Source organism: Parus major, chromosome 1A (assembly GCF_001522545.3).
Source record: "Parus major isolate Abel chromosome 1A, Parus_major1.1, whole genome shotgun sequence".
Classification (NCBI taxonomy): domain Eukaryota; kingdom Metazoa; phylum Chordata; class Aves; order Passeriformes; family Paridae; genus Parus; species Parus major.
The window spans coordinates 42,915,151-42,930,839 of record NC_031773.1 but is presented as its reverse complement, the minus strand read 5'-3'; the positions used below and the strand labels follow the sequence as shown (position 1 = coordinate 42,930,839).

General features: G+C 40.1%; 1 protein-coding gene across 1 annotated transcript; it reads left to right on the top strand.

Annotated features, from left to right (window-relative positions):
* The first annotated feature begins 1,670 nt into the window (after nt 1-1,670).
* On the top strand, nt 1,671-14,476 carry NDUFA12 (NADH:ubiquinone oxidoreductase subunit A12). The gene is made up of 4 exons (XM_015627411.3): nt 1,671-1,795; nt 5,324-5,406; nt 6,384-6,471; nt 14,206-14,476. Exons 1-4 carry the CDS (start codon nt 1,707-1,709, stop codon nt 14,384-14,386), a joined length of 441 nt encoding a protein of 146 aa, XP_015482897.1. The 5' UTR covers nt 1,671-1,706; the 3' UTR covers nt 14,387-14,476.
* Nucleotides 14,477-15,689: the final 1,213 nt, after the last annotated feature.

Below are 15,689 nucleotides of genomic sequence, written 5' to 3'. Positions count from 1 at the left end.
TTCTCAGTAGAGATCTCACTTGACTAAAGTAATGGAGAAAATAGTACAAAAAAAAAATCACAATGCAATTTGAAGAAGATGCTCTAAAATGTTCCTGCTACTAAGAAAGTATTCCCCACAAAATCTTCGGTAGCATCAGTGTCACATCAAGAAGTTGATCCATTCTTCCAGCTTTGTGGGACAATGCCTTGTCCTCCATAGTGTCACATGAATGAGTGAAGTGATCCAGATAATTTTAACTTTTGGGAAAAACCCACAACAAACATCCATATTATTTCACTGCCAGCAGAGAAAATGCTCATAGAATTACGCTTGCAGTCAGTGAAAATTATCCCACTTAGATTAATCAGGAATAGGCTTAGAAACTGGCACTAAGCATTGAACCTACAGAATGTTTCCAAAGTTGGCTTCCTAATTTAAACTACACTTCTTTCATATTTCACACTCCATCATCAGTAGTTCATCTCAAAATAATGGTTTCTGTGGATGAAGTTAAAGACAATGAGTGAATTCTGACTGTAAATGTTCCTTCTTCTTTTTATGCCTGCTAATGCACACTTGTCTGACCAAATTTTAATATATTTAATAAATTTTCTAAGACTTTGGACTGTGCAAATGCAAATAACCTGCCACAAGTATACTGAAGTCTAAGAGTTGTTGCAAAAGAGATACTGTCGTTTGAGCACATAGCACAGAACCAGCAGGGCCTATGTTTTGTGTTTGAAAACAAAACCACTTGTGTTAAAACCAAAAAATTTTGAGTGGAAACTCGACCACTGGACTACATTGAAATGGATATATTTCCACACTGTGAAGCTGGCTGACACAAGTGTTTCCCAGTCTCATTTTCCTTTCAAGTTTAGCACTACCTAGTTTTTCACTCCAACTCCTGCTTTGTCTCTTCCCAAAACCCCAGTTCCAATAGTAGCAGCTTGGCCTTTCCACGTTTGACAGCTGGTCTCTGCTCATCAGCCAGCACTGGTTGCTGGATGTGTTTACCAGGTGCCTTTCCAAGTCCTGCCTGCCCTGACAAAGAACAATAGATCTATTTTTGCCTGGCCTGTGTAGCAGTAGCCTTGTGAAGGTCAGGGAAATGGTTTCTGCACCTTGCCTGCTCAGACTTGTAGCAACAGTGGTGAAGTCCTGCCAACATCCACAGCAGGGCAATCTAAGGTCTTTCCTCCTGCTGGTGCAGAACCAGGAGAAGGCACTGGACAAGATGGAGAGGTGGACACATGGGTGAGACAATAGATAACACATTCCTTGATGGCCTGCCAGGGTTGGGAAAAGCCAGGAGAGAGAAGACTGTCAAGTTCTCCCCTGACCATCACCCGCAGCCTGCACCGGGTGAGATGTCACCTGCCCTGCCCCCTGATTCTTGATCCGGGCGGTCTCCAGATCCAAAAGATCTCCTTGCTGCCAAGAATTGGTAACTTTTCTCACCAGAAATCTTGTGACCCGTGTGAAATAAGGGATTGCCAGTAGACTTTCTATTATAAAAAGGCTTTTCTCCCTATCCTGAAGTTCTTTGTATCTTGCTGACCTTCGGGTGTAAGCAGTAGGCAATTGTTCTATGGGTCCAGGCTGTGTGGTGTCGCTCCCTCAGGAAAGGCCCGCAGGCGGATCTCGCTGCCGGTTCCGCTTCCGGGCGCTCGCTGTCACCGAGGGCGGGAGCGGGGCGGTGCTGGCCCGCGGCCCGCCCCACCATGGCGGAATACGTGCAGGTGCTGAAGCGGGCGCTGAAGCACATCGGCGGCCACGGCGGCGCCCGCGGCGCCATCCTGCAGCTGCTCAGGTAATGCGGCTCTGGCGAGGGCGGCGGGGCCTTCCCGCGGCGCCACCGCCGCCCCGCGGGGTCACCTTGAGGGGGCGGGCGGGCGGGGGCGGGCGCTGCCTCAGGCCTCGGGAGGAGCCCGCCCCGCCCCGCCCGCTCCACTGAGGGTGGCGGGTCCCGGTCGGCGGTGGGTGCTGTGCTCAGCGCGGTCCCCAGGCAGGGCCCGTGGCTGTTTTCTCTCCTTGAGCCACCTTGGAGGGTTCCTGGGTGCTGAACTGTCGGTGCTGCCCGGGCCGATTGTCCTGGTGTCCAGCCCAGTCCGTAGTGCTGTTGCCACAGCCGTGTCCCTGCTGTAGCTGCACTCCGTGCTTCTGTGCGCACCGTCGTGCTCTTCGCTCGGGGTCACCTCAGTCTGGCAGTGCCTTTCTTGAACTGGACAAATCTGAAAGCAGTGCATCTGCTGAAATACCGTGGTTTAAAGCAAGAGAATTAATTACTTCATCTGCCTTACTGGCTCTATTTCTTCCGACTCATTTCAAACTGCAGATCACATCTGCTCTCTGGCACTGGATTGTCACCGCTGACCTATGATCGGCTCTGGATGCCCTCCAGCCCCAGTGGCACTTAGTGCAAAATAAGTTGCAGCCTTTGTTTCCATTCATGTCTGAGTACTTTCTTCCCCAACTACAGAATCTTGCACTCGTCCACATTAAACTTTCTCCTGGCTTTTTTTCCTCACCCGCATCTCATCTCTTTCTTGTAACAAGTATTTTGAATTGTGATACAGCATGCTTGAGGCTGCCCCCAAATAGGAGCTGCAGGTTTACGAAGGTACTCTTGACATTCAGATCCTTGATGAAATGTAGGGTGGAAGTCTAAATAGTATGTGATCCAAACTCAGCAGTGTCACAAACCTGTGCTATCTTTACAGTTGGTTCTGGAAGAGTATTAAGACATATCCAGTAAATGTTTTAGGCCTAACCACATGCTAAAAAGCCTTTTTATAATCAGTGTTGGGAAGTCAGGAAAATAGGATAGCAGTGATTTGCAAATATGAAATTCCCTGTTATATATTAAGGGCTTTCTTTTCTTACAACAAACAACCCAAACTTTCTGAGTCTTTTTGAAGGTATTCCCCCACATATATCATCATAATGGCCCTTTTTCTGTCATTTCTTGTGGCTTAAATTGATCTCTTCTGAAGAGTTAAACATAGCGTTTCACACAGTTGCTGATCAGGCCTCTTCAGTATTTTCATATAGTGGATTTAGTCCTGTTTAGCAGTAATACATGATTTCCCTGGCTAGAGCTTTAGTATTATAATTACTATTTTCTGTCACACACCTACCCCCTCCCCCGGTTGTTTCCTCCACTTTGTTTTCCTTCTCAGACTGTAGGTATTACTCTGACAGTTGTTAAGAAGAAATAGAGCTGGGGAAATGAAAGTGTGGAAGAGTCATCAGAGTGTCATCATTAGGTGTCATCAGAGTGCCTCTTCCTAAGCACAGCTCTGTGAATGTCTCCTCAGAGATCTTTTGTGACTTTAAGACTGCAGGCTGGGTTGACACCTTTCTACCACGCGGAAAAAGAGTAGGGAAGACTGGAGGCAGTGCTGTCCTTTCTTTCCTTCAGAAGACAGAAGTTAGGTGTACACCTAGTACACCCAATCCTCACCAACCACAAACAGCTGCTGCCTCCTGCTCACCTTTCAAGCCATTAAATCATCCATCCCAGCCTGAGGAATAAGTTTGGTGTTTAAAGAAGAGTTATCAAGGTGTTCTTTCTTGCAACAGTTAATTTTAAGAAGTAATCACTAGTAACTGGAAAAAAATTATTTACCCAAGTCAGGATACTCTTTCTCTGAATTTCCCTGCTTTTCTCCATATGTTTTCCACCGAGGCAGCTGCAGAAGATTTATATGTTATCAAGTCAAATTATTAAGAGCCTTTGTGGCTGAAAACATTCTCCTTACTTAAAATTCAGTGAAATTGGCTGGAAAATATTCTCAGGAATCCATAAATAACTCCAGTGTCTGATATTGGTATTCAGGGCATGAAGTCAGGACAAGGGCATAAGAACACTTGCAAGAAGGGAGGGGAAAAAGGAAGGGAGAACAGCAGTGGAATGGCTCTTCATTTTCTGAAGCTGGGAACTCAGGCTTGTATAGTTGAGCCAGAGATCTTTGAATGTTTCTCTGGCAGAGGAGAGATGTGTCAGAGAATCTCTCTGCCTGCCACCACAGAGGTTTAAAATGAGTACCTGCTGGAATGATTGTCACTTTCACACACCCTGAGGGAAAAGACAACAAAAAAACTTCATCTGAGCACATTCCTCCTCTCACTTGAGATTGAGTTGAGAATGTGCATAATACTACTAACAGCTAAAACCTTTGAGAGGAAACTTATGCCTATGTAATTCTGCCTGGGATAAATATCAGTAAAAAAAAAAAAAAAGCAAAATTGCAGATATGGAGGGAGAAGAGCACTTTGGTTAATTTTATTATCACTAGACTGTAAATCATAGGTTCAGTTTAATAATTGATTTCTGCAATAATGTTAAAATATGTTCTCTATAAGGATATGAAACTCGTATATACTTTATCTGGGACAGTGTAAGTCTCACAGAGTTGCAGGGTAAATGCATGGATCTTTCACAATTATACAAAAGCAAGGAAGTAACAATTAAAGTTTTCCTTGGCAAGCAGCTGCAGTGGCCTAAAATATTACTATTCCTCTCTTGGAGGTTACTTGTTACCTCTCTTGGAGGTTACCTCCTCACAAGATGAGGTCTCTTGTGCTGCTTCAGTGCTGACCACTTCAAACGGCAATTCAGGCTGAGATAGTAGCTACTAATAGTTGAGAAGGATGGTAACATTTCCTACTGAGTGGATTAACATGTCCCTCTGGGACTCCCACAGTATTGGCGATTGAGGGAGAGATGGGGACAACTGACTGCTGATCAGAATCCGAATTTACTGTGGGCTGCATATTTTTTATACCATTCTTGGAAGGCTAGGAATTTTTTACTACAGTGATTGGGTTAATCATCATACGAACAAGCTTGTACATTTTTGCAACATCTCTTCTACTTGCAGAAATTGATTCAATCTTCTTCCCTGTTGCCAGTCTGATCCAATCATCTTGCAATCTTCAAATTTCCATTTGTTCTTGCCAAGGCATCCTGATTATCAAATCTCTTACGCTAATCAGGTCCAAAGCACTCTCTGTCTCTGAAACAACAGCACAATAGTTAAGGTTCTGTGGGTGTTAAATTGTTACATTGTAGAGTTGCTTTATCTTCTACTATAATGAGCTTTTAAATAAGTAAGAGTCCCTGAAAGCTTTTTTGTGTGGATTTTATCATCCTGTCAGTGAGATCCACATTAGTTGCAGGAATTGGAGATTGTTTTGCATCCATAAGCTTGAATAGTTTTTTTTAAAACTACCTTTGCATACATTTACACAGATTTTTACTAACCCTTAAGGAACCTCTGTCACAATTTCGTTCGGAGAGAACATCAGCTGAAACTGTTGTTTTGATAATTCACAGGGTCAATGATTTGAAGACTGGTAATCTGGTAGGAACTGACAAATATGGAAACAAATACTACGAAGACAAAAGAAACTTCTTTGGTATGTGTGCTAATGTGAACACCTCCCAACCAACTGTGTCACTCCCACATAGCTTATGTGCCTTCTGCTAGTGAAATACAACTTGTTGCCTGCCTGACTTCCCTGCACTTGTCTTGTGTGAGTCTTAGACTTATAGAAATGCTTTGACAGCTTCTTTTTCTCTGTTTTATCCCTCAATTCCTTTGCAAACACAGTCAATCTGAAACAGTGAATATGGAATAAATATAAGCCAGTCATACGGTCTCTGTGTAGGTAATTGATATGATAATGTGATTGAGAGTTGATTTTGGTCCTTGACCTAAAGGCTGGTAGTTTAACAGGTGGGGAAAGAAGAACTAGGTTTAAAACTGCCTCACAACTTTACTCACTTACATGATCACTTAAGGGCAAAGAGCACAGGTTGGCTTAAACTTAATATTACTTATCTTAAGTAACAGATTTTAAATCAAGCTTCTCAAGTACTTAAAAAGGCAGCACCTAAACCTAAAGCAACACAGGTGACACATAAGCAATTGACACACTGGTCAGGCCAAGCTAACTGCAGGTTAACTTGGAGTGTAACCAGGGAAAGCACCTGCTGATTAACTTTGCTTGGTAGTTTTGTGTAGCTGAAATTTAGTTTAGTCTTATGTTATCAGTGGCAATGTCCCTTTGGAAAAGACTCCTCATACTGGAGGAAAAAAACCCAAACCTCTTCCTCTGCCTGAAAATTTTATAAGTTCCTCTTTCCCATTTTTTATACAATAGCCAATATTTTCTACCTTGTGAGAGCATTAGATTCAGTCATCTAAAACTAAAGTAATAGTGGAAACACAGAAGACTTGAAAAAATAAAACTCTGCTGGCTTAAAAATAGGTGCCCATTATGGTAGATACTATCACTAAAATGTTATTCCTTGGTTTTCCTGAATTCTCTCCTTTATAAGAAAATAATTTAATTTTTATAGCTAATATGATGTTTCTGTTTATTTACTTAAGGTCGGCACAGATGGGTTGTATATACCAAAGAAATGAATGGCAAAAATACCTTTTGGGAAGTTGATGGAAGCATGGTGCCCCCTGAATGGTAAATTGTTTAGCTTAATAATGTGGACAGATAGCAATTGTGTAATTGCTTTACATTTTCTCATATTACAAAGCAGAAGATTTAAAAAAAAAGTTTTCATGGTCGTAGCTGTCTCATCTGTGACCAGAAGGTTTCAGACCTGTCACTTCTAATGTTGAACTGCATTCATGTCTATTGCTCGCTGTCCTGGCTGAGTCACTCACTGCTTTTTGGATTGAGAAGAGCGTTTTGCCAGCCAGACTGAGCAGGTCAAGACAGTCTTCTAATTTTCTTTATTACTCTGTTAATGGTTTGGCAAAGCCTCGGGCCACCAGAAGTAAAATATTTGTTATTGCCATCGTAAGCAAGACCCTAAGGAACATATGGCAGTAGTGGAACAACATTCCTTAACCCACAGCCACTAATAGCATAATCGTTTCAATTTATATACATTGATGCGGTAGTAAACATTGAAGTACCAGAATGCTCCATATGTTGACTGCTACTTGACTATAATTTTTATTGAGGTTTTATTTTCTGTTCATGCATTTCATTAATAATTCTGTACAGCCTTATATTCCAGAGGGTCTCTGGCCACAGCTGTTGACCCTTTTTTTTTTTCCCTAGAAAACTCACACTACATAAACTAACAATGTACACTTGTAAAAACAATCTCTATGCAATTCTTAAGGAACAGGAATAGCACTTCAGCCACCAAGCAGCAAAAGGTGACATCAAGAGAGAAGTGTTTGGGTAGACTGAGCAAACACTGTGTTTTATTACTCCTATGACAGATATTCTATGCCAAGGCTGGGATTGATTATAAAATCTTCTAATTTGTGGCTCTCACTGGAACATTTGAGGAATGTGTGGGTAGGCTCTCTAGGTGGTCAATTTTGTTTCAAGCTCTCCCAGCCTTACATTATGTTTAATGTGGTTAATGTTTTTTTCTGTCTTATTTGGTAAGAACTGAATGGCATTGTTTTTTGAAGTGACATTAGAATCTCCCAACACCAGGATGTTCATGCCTTGCTCTCTGCATAACTGTTGTTTGGTTCTGGTTGTTATCCACTATTAGACTGTGCTAGGTTTTAAGATTTTCTTTATTTTGAGACACAGGTTTTGTTTCACAAAGGTTTTGGGTTTTATTTTGTTTTTTCTTTTGCCTGTGTTTATGGGCTATTTGTTGCCTCTTTACAAACCTCAATAAAGGGTTTCTTTTTGAGAATCAAAGTGATGTTTCAAGGGTTAAGTAGCTTGTTTACTTCACAGGAATTAATGAGGTAGAAAAACTTGTTTTCCTATCAATGTGGAAAAAATTCCTTTAAAAGAAGCAGTAAAGATTTCATTATTTTCAAGACTGGTGAGTGTAATGAGGCAAAAAAGAGTAAACAGTCTTGTGTTTAAGGTATTTTTGTCAGGAAACTTAGTTGTGCAGTACCAGTCAGGTTTGTGGATTTGGGGCTTTTTTTGGGAAGGGGAGATAAGGTGGAGGGTGGTGTTTCTTGCTGATAAATTTGTATGTCCCATGATAATGTTTATTCTTACACAGGAATCCTAGCTTTGTGACACATCTAAATCACTGATGAGTATTTCCTTACAGCTTAGAGACATCTTAAAAAATATAAATATTTTGAGTGGGAATAAATGCTGCCTTTTAAGACTTTTTAAAAATTTTAATTTGGTGCTCTTCTGCCTTAAATCTTTAACATGGCATAGACTTCTGAATTGAGACTGACAATATTTTGTACAAGCTGCTGTCAGTGTCACACTAGAGTCGTGCAACAGGTGGTTATTTTGGACCCAGAAATTTGTTGGAAATAAATTAAACTGTGTGAAATTACTTATATTAACAAAAAGAGTAATTAATCCATATGATAATAGTATGATACATGTTTGTCATCCTTGGGTCATCAACCAAGTACCAAAGAAGTATTTAGAGTACTGCTGTTAGAGGTGGATGTGGTCTGAATGCTTCTTCTCAACACTGATTTTACTCTGGAATTCAGTTAATTTTGCTCAGTCCAGCCCAGTTTTGTGAGTATGTTGTTGTATCCTCTTCTTGCAGTAAGTTGTGTGCCTTCAGGATTGTAGAATATGAATGATTGTTCAAGTACTATCAAGTTAAGCTCATGTATGATGAACCAGAAAAAAGCATTTTGGTATGTTGAAGTGTTCTGGAAACAACTGGAAAAAAAATGCTACCCTTTACCTTCTCTTAGATACTAGAGAAAAAGAAAAAGCAGCAAGAAAAAACACCTCATATGTAATAACATATTGTAATACCATTTTAGGAGCTACTGAGTATTTTCAGTATTCTGAAATAATTGATGTAATGTCTTTTGACAACGGATGTACTGAAATTGTACAGTCTAAAGGAAATCAGAGTGTTGTTTTGACATATGTCTACTCTCCAGGGAATCGAGACTGTTGCTTTTTAAAAATGTTTCCAGACTAGAATATGTAGGCTTGTGGTTTATTCTGATTTAGTTGTTATTTAACTTCATTTTCACTCTGTGTTTTCTTTCTTTTGGTATCCAAAATCCAGATGTTGGTATCTACTTTGTTGGTGGCAATGTAATTAGATTAAAAAATAAAAATCTTTAATACTTGCCTTGGGAATTATGAATATTAATATTCTTGTAATGCTTTACAAGATATTTGGCACAACTTTTTTCCTTACACAAATTCATCTTTTTCACTTTTAGGCAGTGAGAGAAACCAAATACCTGTTTTGTTTCTTACTAGTCAGTGTTGTTTGCAGGAACTCAGTGCTGCTTCCATTTTTGAGCACAGTGATCTGTGTGCTCTGTGAACATATAAACAATAGAAGTTAAATCCGTTTATAGCCGTGCCTGTGGGGACTCTGTTTAGTGCTTTCATGGATGTCTCCATTGCAGCATCACTAATCCTTGGCCTTTGTGTTTAAGCTGTTTGTTTAGTGTATTTCTGGTGTCATGTACTTCAGTTTGCATTTTGGCCAAATGCTTTGAACAAACAAATTGACAACTGGTGTAAATGTACACACTAGTTAAAAATAAATTGCTCTTTTAGTATGATCCTGTGGGGAAAGAAGAGCTGTAATTTGAGAATAGTTTTTCCTTTTGTAGGGACATTTCATTTTGCCAGCACTGTCCTGTGTATTTGTGGTGTCTGTCCTGTACTTTGAGGTTTATTTCCTTATGATGCAAATCTGACATCTTTGGAAGGAGCTCCAGGAGTGTTTACTTCATATAGTGAAGTATTGCAAATTTACCTTCAGTTTAATAGTCTGCATCCTCTTCAGTTGGTCTGACAGGGAGGGATGTAGCACCTCACACTTGCCAACACACTAGAAAATGTAAGGAAATGTGCAGTTCTCTTGTAAAAAATGCTGCTTTTCAAGTTTGCCTTCAAGGAAAACAAAACAGAAAGATTGAACAGAAAAGGAAGGGGATTGGGAAAATTTCCATCCTTCTAGTAGCTTCACAGTAAATTTCGATTAAATGCTAATTTGATGTTTTCCATCTCATTGCTATGGTGTAGTAGTTTGCATGATAAATTAAAGTTATCTCCCATGTGTAAATGAACACATTTGTTGTCCCTTTTTTTTTCTCTGCCCTATGACCTGAACCCACATATTCATTTCTCTTGTCTCATTGCAGCATGGTTAACTTGTGGCAAAAAGTGGATGTTAGCAAGTTGGCAAACATCATGAGCTGACGCAGGCTGTGCCTGAACCTTGCAGATGCACATATGGTAGTGGCTGCTGAGTTTGTGTAGCACCAGTTCTTGTTTGACAGCTTGTACATCATATAATTGGCTCCAGTCCCTTGTAGCTTCAGTTTAAAATCTACTTGCTTTTATATATTTGTTAGAACTTCGAAAAAATTCTACATCGTCTTGAGAGCTTTTGAAGATACTTTGAGGTGTCTTTTATCCATTTATGCAAGAAAAAGTGCAGAGGCTTTGCTGGCCTCAGTCTGCTTCCTAGTGACTGCTCACTGATTCAGGAAGCTGCTTCAGCTTCTTCAGAGCTGCTTGCATCTTCCTGATTTTTCTGTGTTCTGTGCAAGTTGTCTGCTTCTTTGTAGGTTTTCAGTCATTAATTGCTTTAGAATATTTTTTTTCCCCACAATGGATTTATAGTCAGAGTTTGTATAGAAATCTAGCCATCTGCAGGATGTCATATCTCTTTATTCATGCTGTTCAATCTAGTGCATGAATAGCTTTTCTTGAGCATCTGGGGGTAGAGTCTGAGATATCAGAACTTCAAACAATGCTTTGAGGCAGGTGTCAAGGGGAAAGTCTTCCCAAAACAAAGTTTTCAAGATTTTTAGAGGAAAGTGGGAGCTTTTGTTTTAGAAAACTGACTCTGCAAACCAAAATGCTTTTGTAAGTCACATGTTGTGCTTCTAAGGGGAATCCTTTGTGATCAGGTTAAGCCCTGAAGCTCTTAAATATAAGCATAATTCATAGTGGATTGATTTTGAAATCTCTCCATGTTTTTCAATACTTGTGACTGCACTGGCATGTCTGTCAGTGAGGAATTTTATTTTTACTTGCCAGTGAGAAAATGTGATTCAAGGATTGGTTTTGATGATCTATTTAAATTTGAGCCTGGTTTCATGTTGATGTTCTAGAAATCCAGAAAATCTTAAACACAAAGATACTAATTGCTCAAAAATGCTCTATTTTAAAAGATTTTATGGATTTAGTCTTAAAAATCTGCAAAGCAATAGTTTAAATGACAGGTAAAGCCACTCTGTTAAATGCTATCATGAAACTTTTCTGATGTTTCAAGGAATGAATGTGTGACAAGTACACTTGTAATGACAGAAGTGCCAGACATCACACAAGCTTGGAATATAGTTGATTTTAGCTGAGCATTATTATAGTTCTAGTGCTGTGCTTGCTCCAGTCTGTCTTTCAGGCCCTTTGTAACTGGTGTGTGTGACTCTTGGGGAGCATGAGGATGGTGAGGTGTGATGACAGGTGCCTAAATAGGGATTTGTGTGGAGGATCCTTATCCACTGTTAGCAGAAGCATCACTAGGTGAACGTGTGTGCGTTGTAAGTTTCCTGTGTCATGCTTTAACTCCAGCCAAGCACCGAGCCCCAGGCAGCCACTTGTTCTCTCCCTCTCCAGTGGGAGTGGGGAGAGAATCAGAAGGGAAAAGGCTGGAAAACTTACAGGTTGAGATAAGTACAGTTCAATAGGGAAAGCAGGAGCTGCACACAGGCAAAGCAAAACAAGAATTCATTCACTGCTTCCCATGGACAGGCAGGTGTTCAGTCATCTCCAAGAGAGCAGAGCTCCATCACACATAATGATGACTTGGGAAAATAAATATAATATCATCAGCCCAAACATCCCCTTCTACCTCCTTCCCGCTACTTTATATACTGAGCATGATGCCATGTACAGAATATTCCTTTGGTCAGTTGGGGTCACCTGTCCTGGCTGTCTCCTCCCAATGTCCCATACACCCCTAGTTTCCCTGACAGCATGGTAGTACAAAAAGCAGAAAAGGCCTTGGCTCTGTGTAAGCTCTGCTCAGCAGTAACAGAAATATCTCTGTATTATCAACCCTGTGTTCAGCACAAATCAAAAACACAGCCTCATACAAGCCACTGTGAGGAAAATTACCCCAGCCAAAAGCAGCACAGTCACATAAGAGTTAAATTCACATTATTACTATCCCTTGCACATTGCAATAAGAGCTTTAATTTTTACTTCCAAAAAGAAAATTAACTCTACTCTGGCTAAAGCCAGCATAATATGTTACAGTGAGCAGTTTTGAAAAGCTGTGGCTCCTCTGGAGTGATACTTTAAAGCATTTTGAAATGCAGTCCACGTGTCAGTATTAGCAGAATAGACTGTTCTTTTGCCCTTTCTCCAATGCCACAAACTCAGTGTTTCTGTCTTAGCAATGGAGAGCTTGCTGGGTGTGAGCACAGGATCCATTCTCTGTCAAGTAAGCTTTTTTGCAGTATTTCTGCCAACCTTGATGCAGGCTGTCATAGGACATGTGATACCTGAGGGGATGTGAAGAACAGTAGTACACAAAATTCTTCTGACAGGTGAGAATCGGGCAAGAGAGTTCACCTAAGGTGAACTTTGTGTGGTGTGGCCAGGGCATTTCAGAGACCGGTTTAAAACACCAGGGTTGAAATTGAGCAAGACCTGATCCTCTGTCATCAGACCACATTGTGATTAGTCGTGCTATAGGGCTGCCTTTTTCCAGACAGAAATCGTTAGCCATTTATCTTTTTTTTTTTCATAAAAGCAGTGCAAAATGTACCCTGAATGAGACCAGATTTACGAAGGAGGGCAGAGAGAGGAAGAGCATTATACATGTGCATAACTTCCAAACTCCAAAGTGGATAATTTTTCCCTCAGGAAGCTGCTCTTTGGCACTAAACACAGATTTTTTTTCCTTCTTACTTTCAAATAATCTTATGGTTCCATCTGATTTTATATTCAAGCCAGTTTCCTGGTGGACCTTAGTCCTACAACGTGTGGCTTTAGTTTGGGGGTTTTGTGTGTTTTTTACTTCTAGAAAAAGAACTTTAGGCTGACACTTTTTTTAAAGTGACATTTTTGTACTAAAGTTATAGTCAAAGTTGTGATTTTTTTTTTTTTTTTTTAAATACGTGTCAAGAAGCAATTTGAAAAAATTACCGACCTTCTGTAGAGCTCTTTGGATCTAGAATGTACCTGTCAGTCTATTTCTCACCACTTTTATCATAGTTTTGTTTTTCTGTATAAATGAAGTGTGCTGGATTTGTTGCTAAGGGCTGAAAATGCAATTTTTAGGTTTTCTAACTGAACTAGAGAAGATGACTTCATATTTTTAGGTCAAGTCTTTGCAAAAGCTGATTAGCAGAAGTCTCCCTAACTCTGCCTCAGTAAAAAATGCATAAGCTTGCAAAAAATGTCATAACCTCACTTTTGTTATAACTACCCACAGTATGAAGTACACGTAAACTGACAGATAATTAAAATGTAATTCATATTTGAAAGTTGCTTCAGGCACTTAAGTAGGAAAGGGATGAAATCAATTCAGTTGGTCCCTGCTGCCATGTTTCAGTAAATTGTTAGGGAAAATGCTTTGCTTGATCATTAATGTTGCTTGCACAGAGAAAGATTGACATTTAGTTCATAGGTAAAGGCTAATCACTGGAATCACTTGGTAATTACCTTATTACTGATTGGTATTAATCATTGTGTTGTGCAGTCAGTAAATATTTATGTGCTTGTTTTTGGTTTACTTACGTCCTTAATCTGTATCCCAAGTGGCAGCTTCATGTATACCTTGAAAATGGCATTGAAATTGTTGTGAAGTGTAATCTTCTGGTAATTAAAAAAAACCAAACAAATCTCCATAACCTAACAAAGAAAAAGCCCAGGCAACAAAACCAAACCTCATGGTTTTGTCATTTGTAGTGCCTGCCTTGGTGAAGGCTGTACAAACAAGTGACAGCATGCTCTGTCCAAATACTGAGTGTACAGAGGAACAGGAAAGTTGAACTTAAGGTCTGCTTCCAATTGCTTGGAGGCAGAACTGTTACTTATCAGTTTATGCTTGTGAAACTAATTAAAATCAATATCCTGTAGTCTCATTCAGAGTCACACTGGATTAAAATTACTTTTTTCCCTTTTCAGAATAAATACTTAGTGTCTCTTCAGAGTAGAACCCTTGGGAGTCAGGAGTTAGGTTTGATAGACATCCTGTGATGTTCCTTAATAACCATATGTCTTTTTCCTCTTAAGGCATCGCTGGCTGCACGCAATGACGGATGACCCTCCAACTACTCATCCACCAGTTGCTCGTAAATTTATCTGGGAGAACCATAAATTCAATGTGAGTGGCACTCCTGAGCAGTATGTGCCTTACTCTACTACTCGCAAGAAGGTTCACGAGTGGATCCCACCTAAAACAACCTGCGACTAATAACAGCGACATGACTTGTCTCAGCTTGGGCTTTCAGTGTCAATTGTATTTTCACTGGTTTTGTTCAGAATAAAAGCCTCCTATAGCATTTGTAGTTTAGTTTATTGAATTGGGGGCAGGGAAACAAGTGAGAAGATTTTAGGAATAGGACAGAATACATGACAAGTCTTAATTCCATCAAGATATTGTGCTTTTTCTCATATTGGCAGTGTCCTGTCTTTACATAAGCAGCTCTCCAACATTTTAGCATGATAACCATTCCTGTGATAGTTACTGTTCATGTTTGTGTTATCCAGCAGAATACAAATACACATTTGAAATACAGGTTTCTCATCTTTAACATTATCCTTTTACTGTCTCTGCATGGGAAATAATGCGCTCTTCACATACTATTTTGGGAAGCCATCTCTTTAAATTTTTATAAGACAAGTTAGAATAGTTAAACCAGTCAGGATTATAGTTTTCATTCATAAAGTGTCATAAGTATATGCATGAGTATGCAAAAAGCATTGCTGTATTCCAGTATGGGATGAAACATAATATAAAACTTGTAAGGGTACATTAATCAAATGACATCTCACCCATAAAAGAATTCAGCCATAAGAAGAGGGCCCTCTGTCACCAAAATCTCTTTTGCTGTGCAGGTTCATTACAAGATGTTCTCATAAGGGTTTGAGATTGACTGTTTGCTCTCTTGTGGCAGGATTTTTAAAGGTCTTTGGAAGTTCAGTATTGCACACATTTTTAGGAGGTAGAGAAGTAAAATCTGCCACAACCCAGTTTAAAAATGTGAAGCTGGCAAGTTCATGTTTGAAAGAGAGTTGGCTGGGGCTGTGTTTTTTTTCTGTATCTTGCTAATGGTTGACTTTTATTCCAGTCTGCTTATGTATTTTAGCAAAGCTTGCCCTCTCCACAAGGCTTCCTGTACCTGATGCCTTACTCTGTGGACAGCTGATGGGGGGGTGTGCCCACCTAGCCTTTCATTCAGTCCAGCATCTCAGCTGGTTGTGGAAGAGAAACTTCATGGATTGAGAAAGATGGGAAGAGTGCGTGCCAATTACCATAAAGAGCAAAACAGATTAATTTAGTGCATTTATTGAAATTGCATAATGAGAAACAAAGTCAAAAACTGTAAAACACCACCCTCCCTTGCCACTACTTCATGCCTTCTCTCCTGACTGCTCTGCCTCCTCCTCAGGGGATGGTGGTCAGTCCATAACAGCTGTTGTGGGTTCTGCTGTTCCTGCCCCCTGCTTTGGCCTGGGTCCTCTTCGTGAGCTTCAGTCCTTTCAGATAAACCTGG

Bases quoted from the DNA above. Each gene is read 5' to 3' on its own strand.
- NDUFA12 (XM_015627411.3), top strand. From the start codon at position 1,707: ATGGCGGAATACGTGCAGGTGCTGAAGCGGGCGCTGAAGCACATCGGC. The intron at 5,407-6,383 runs GTATGTGTGCTA...TATTTACTTAAG, and splicing joins AGACAAAAGAAACTTCTTTG to GTCGGCACAGATGGGTTGTA. The intron at 6,472-14,205 runs GTAAATTGTTTA...TTTCCTCTTAAG, and splicing joins AGCATGGTGCCCCCTGAATG to GCATCGCTGGCTGCACGCAA.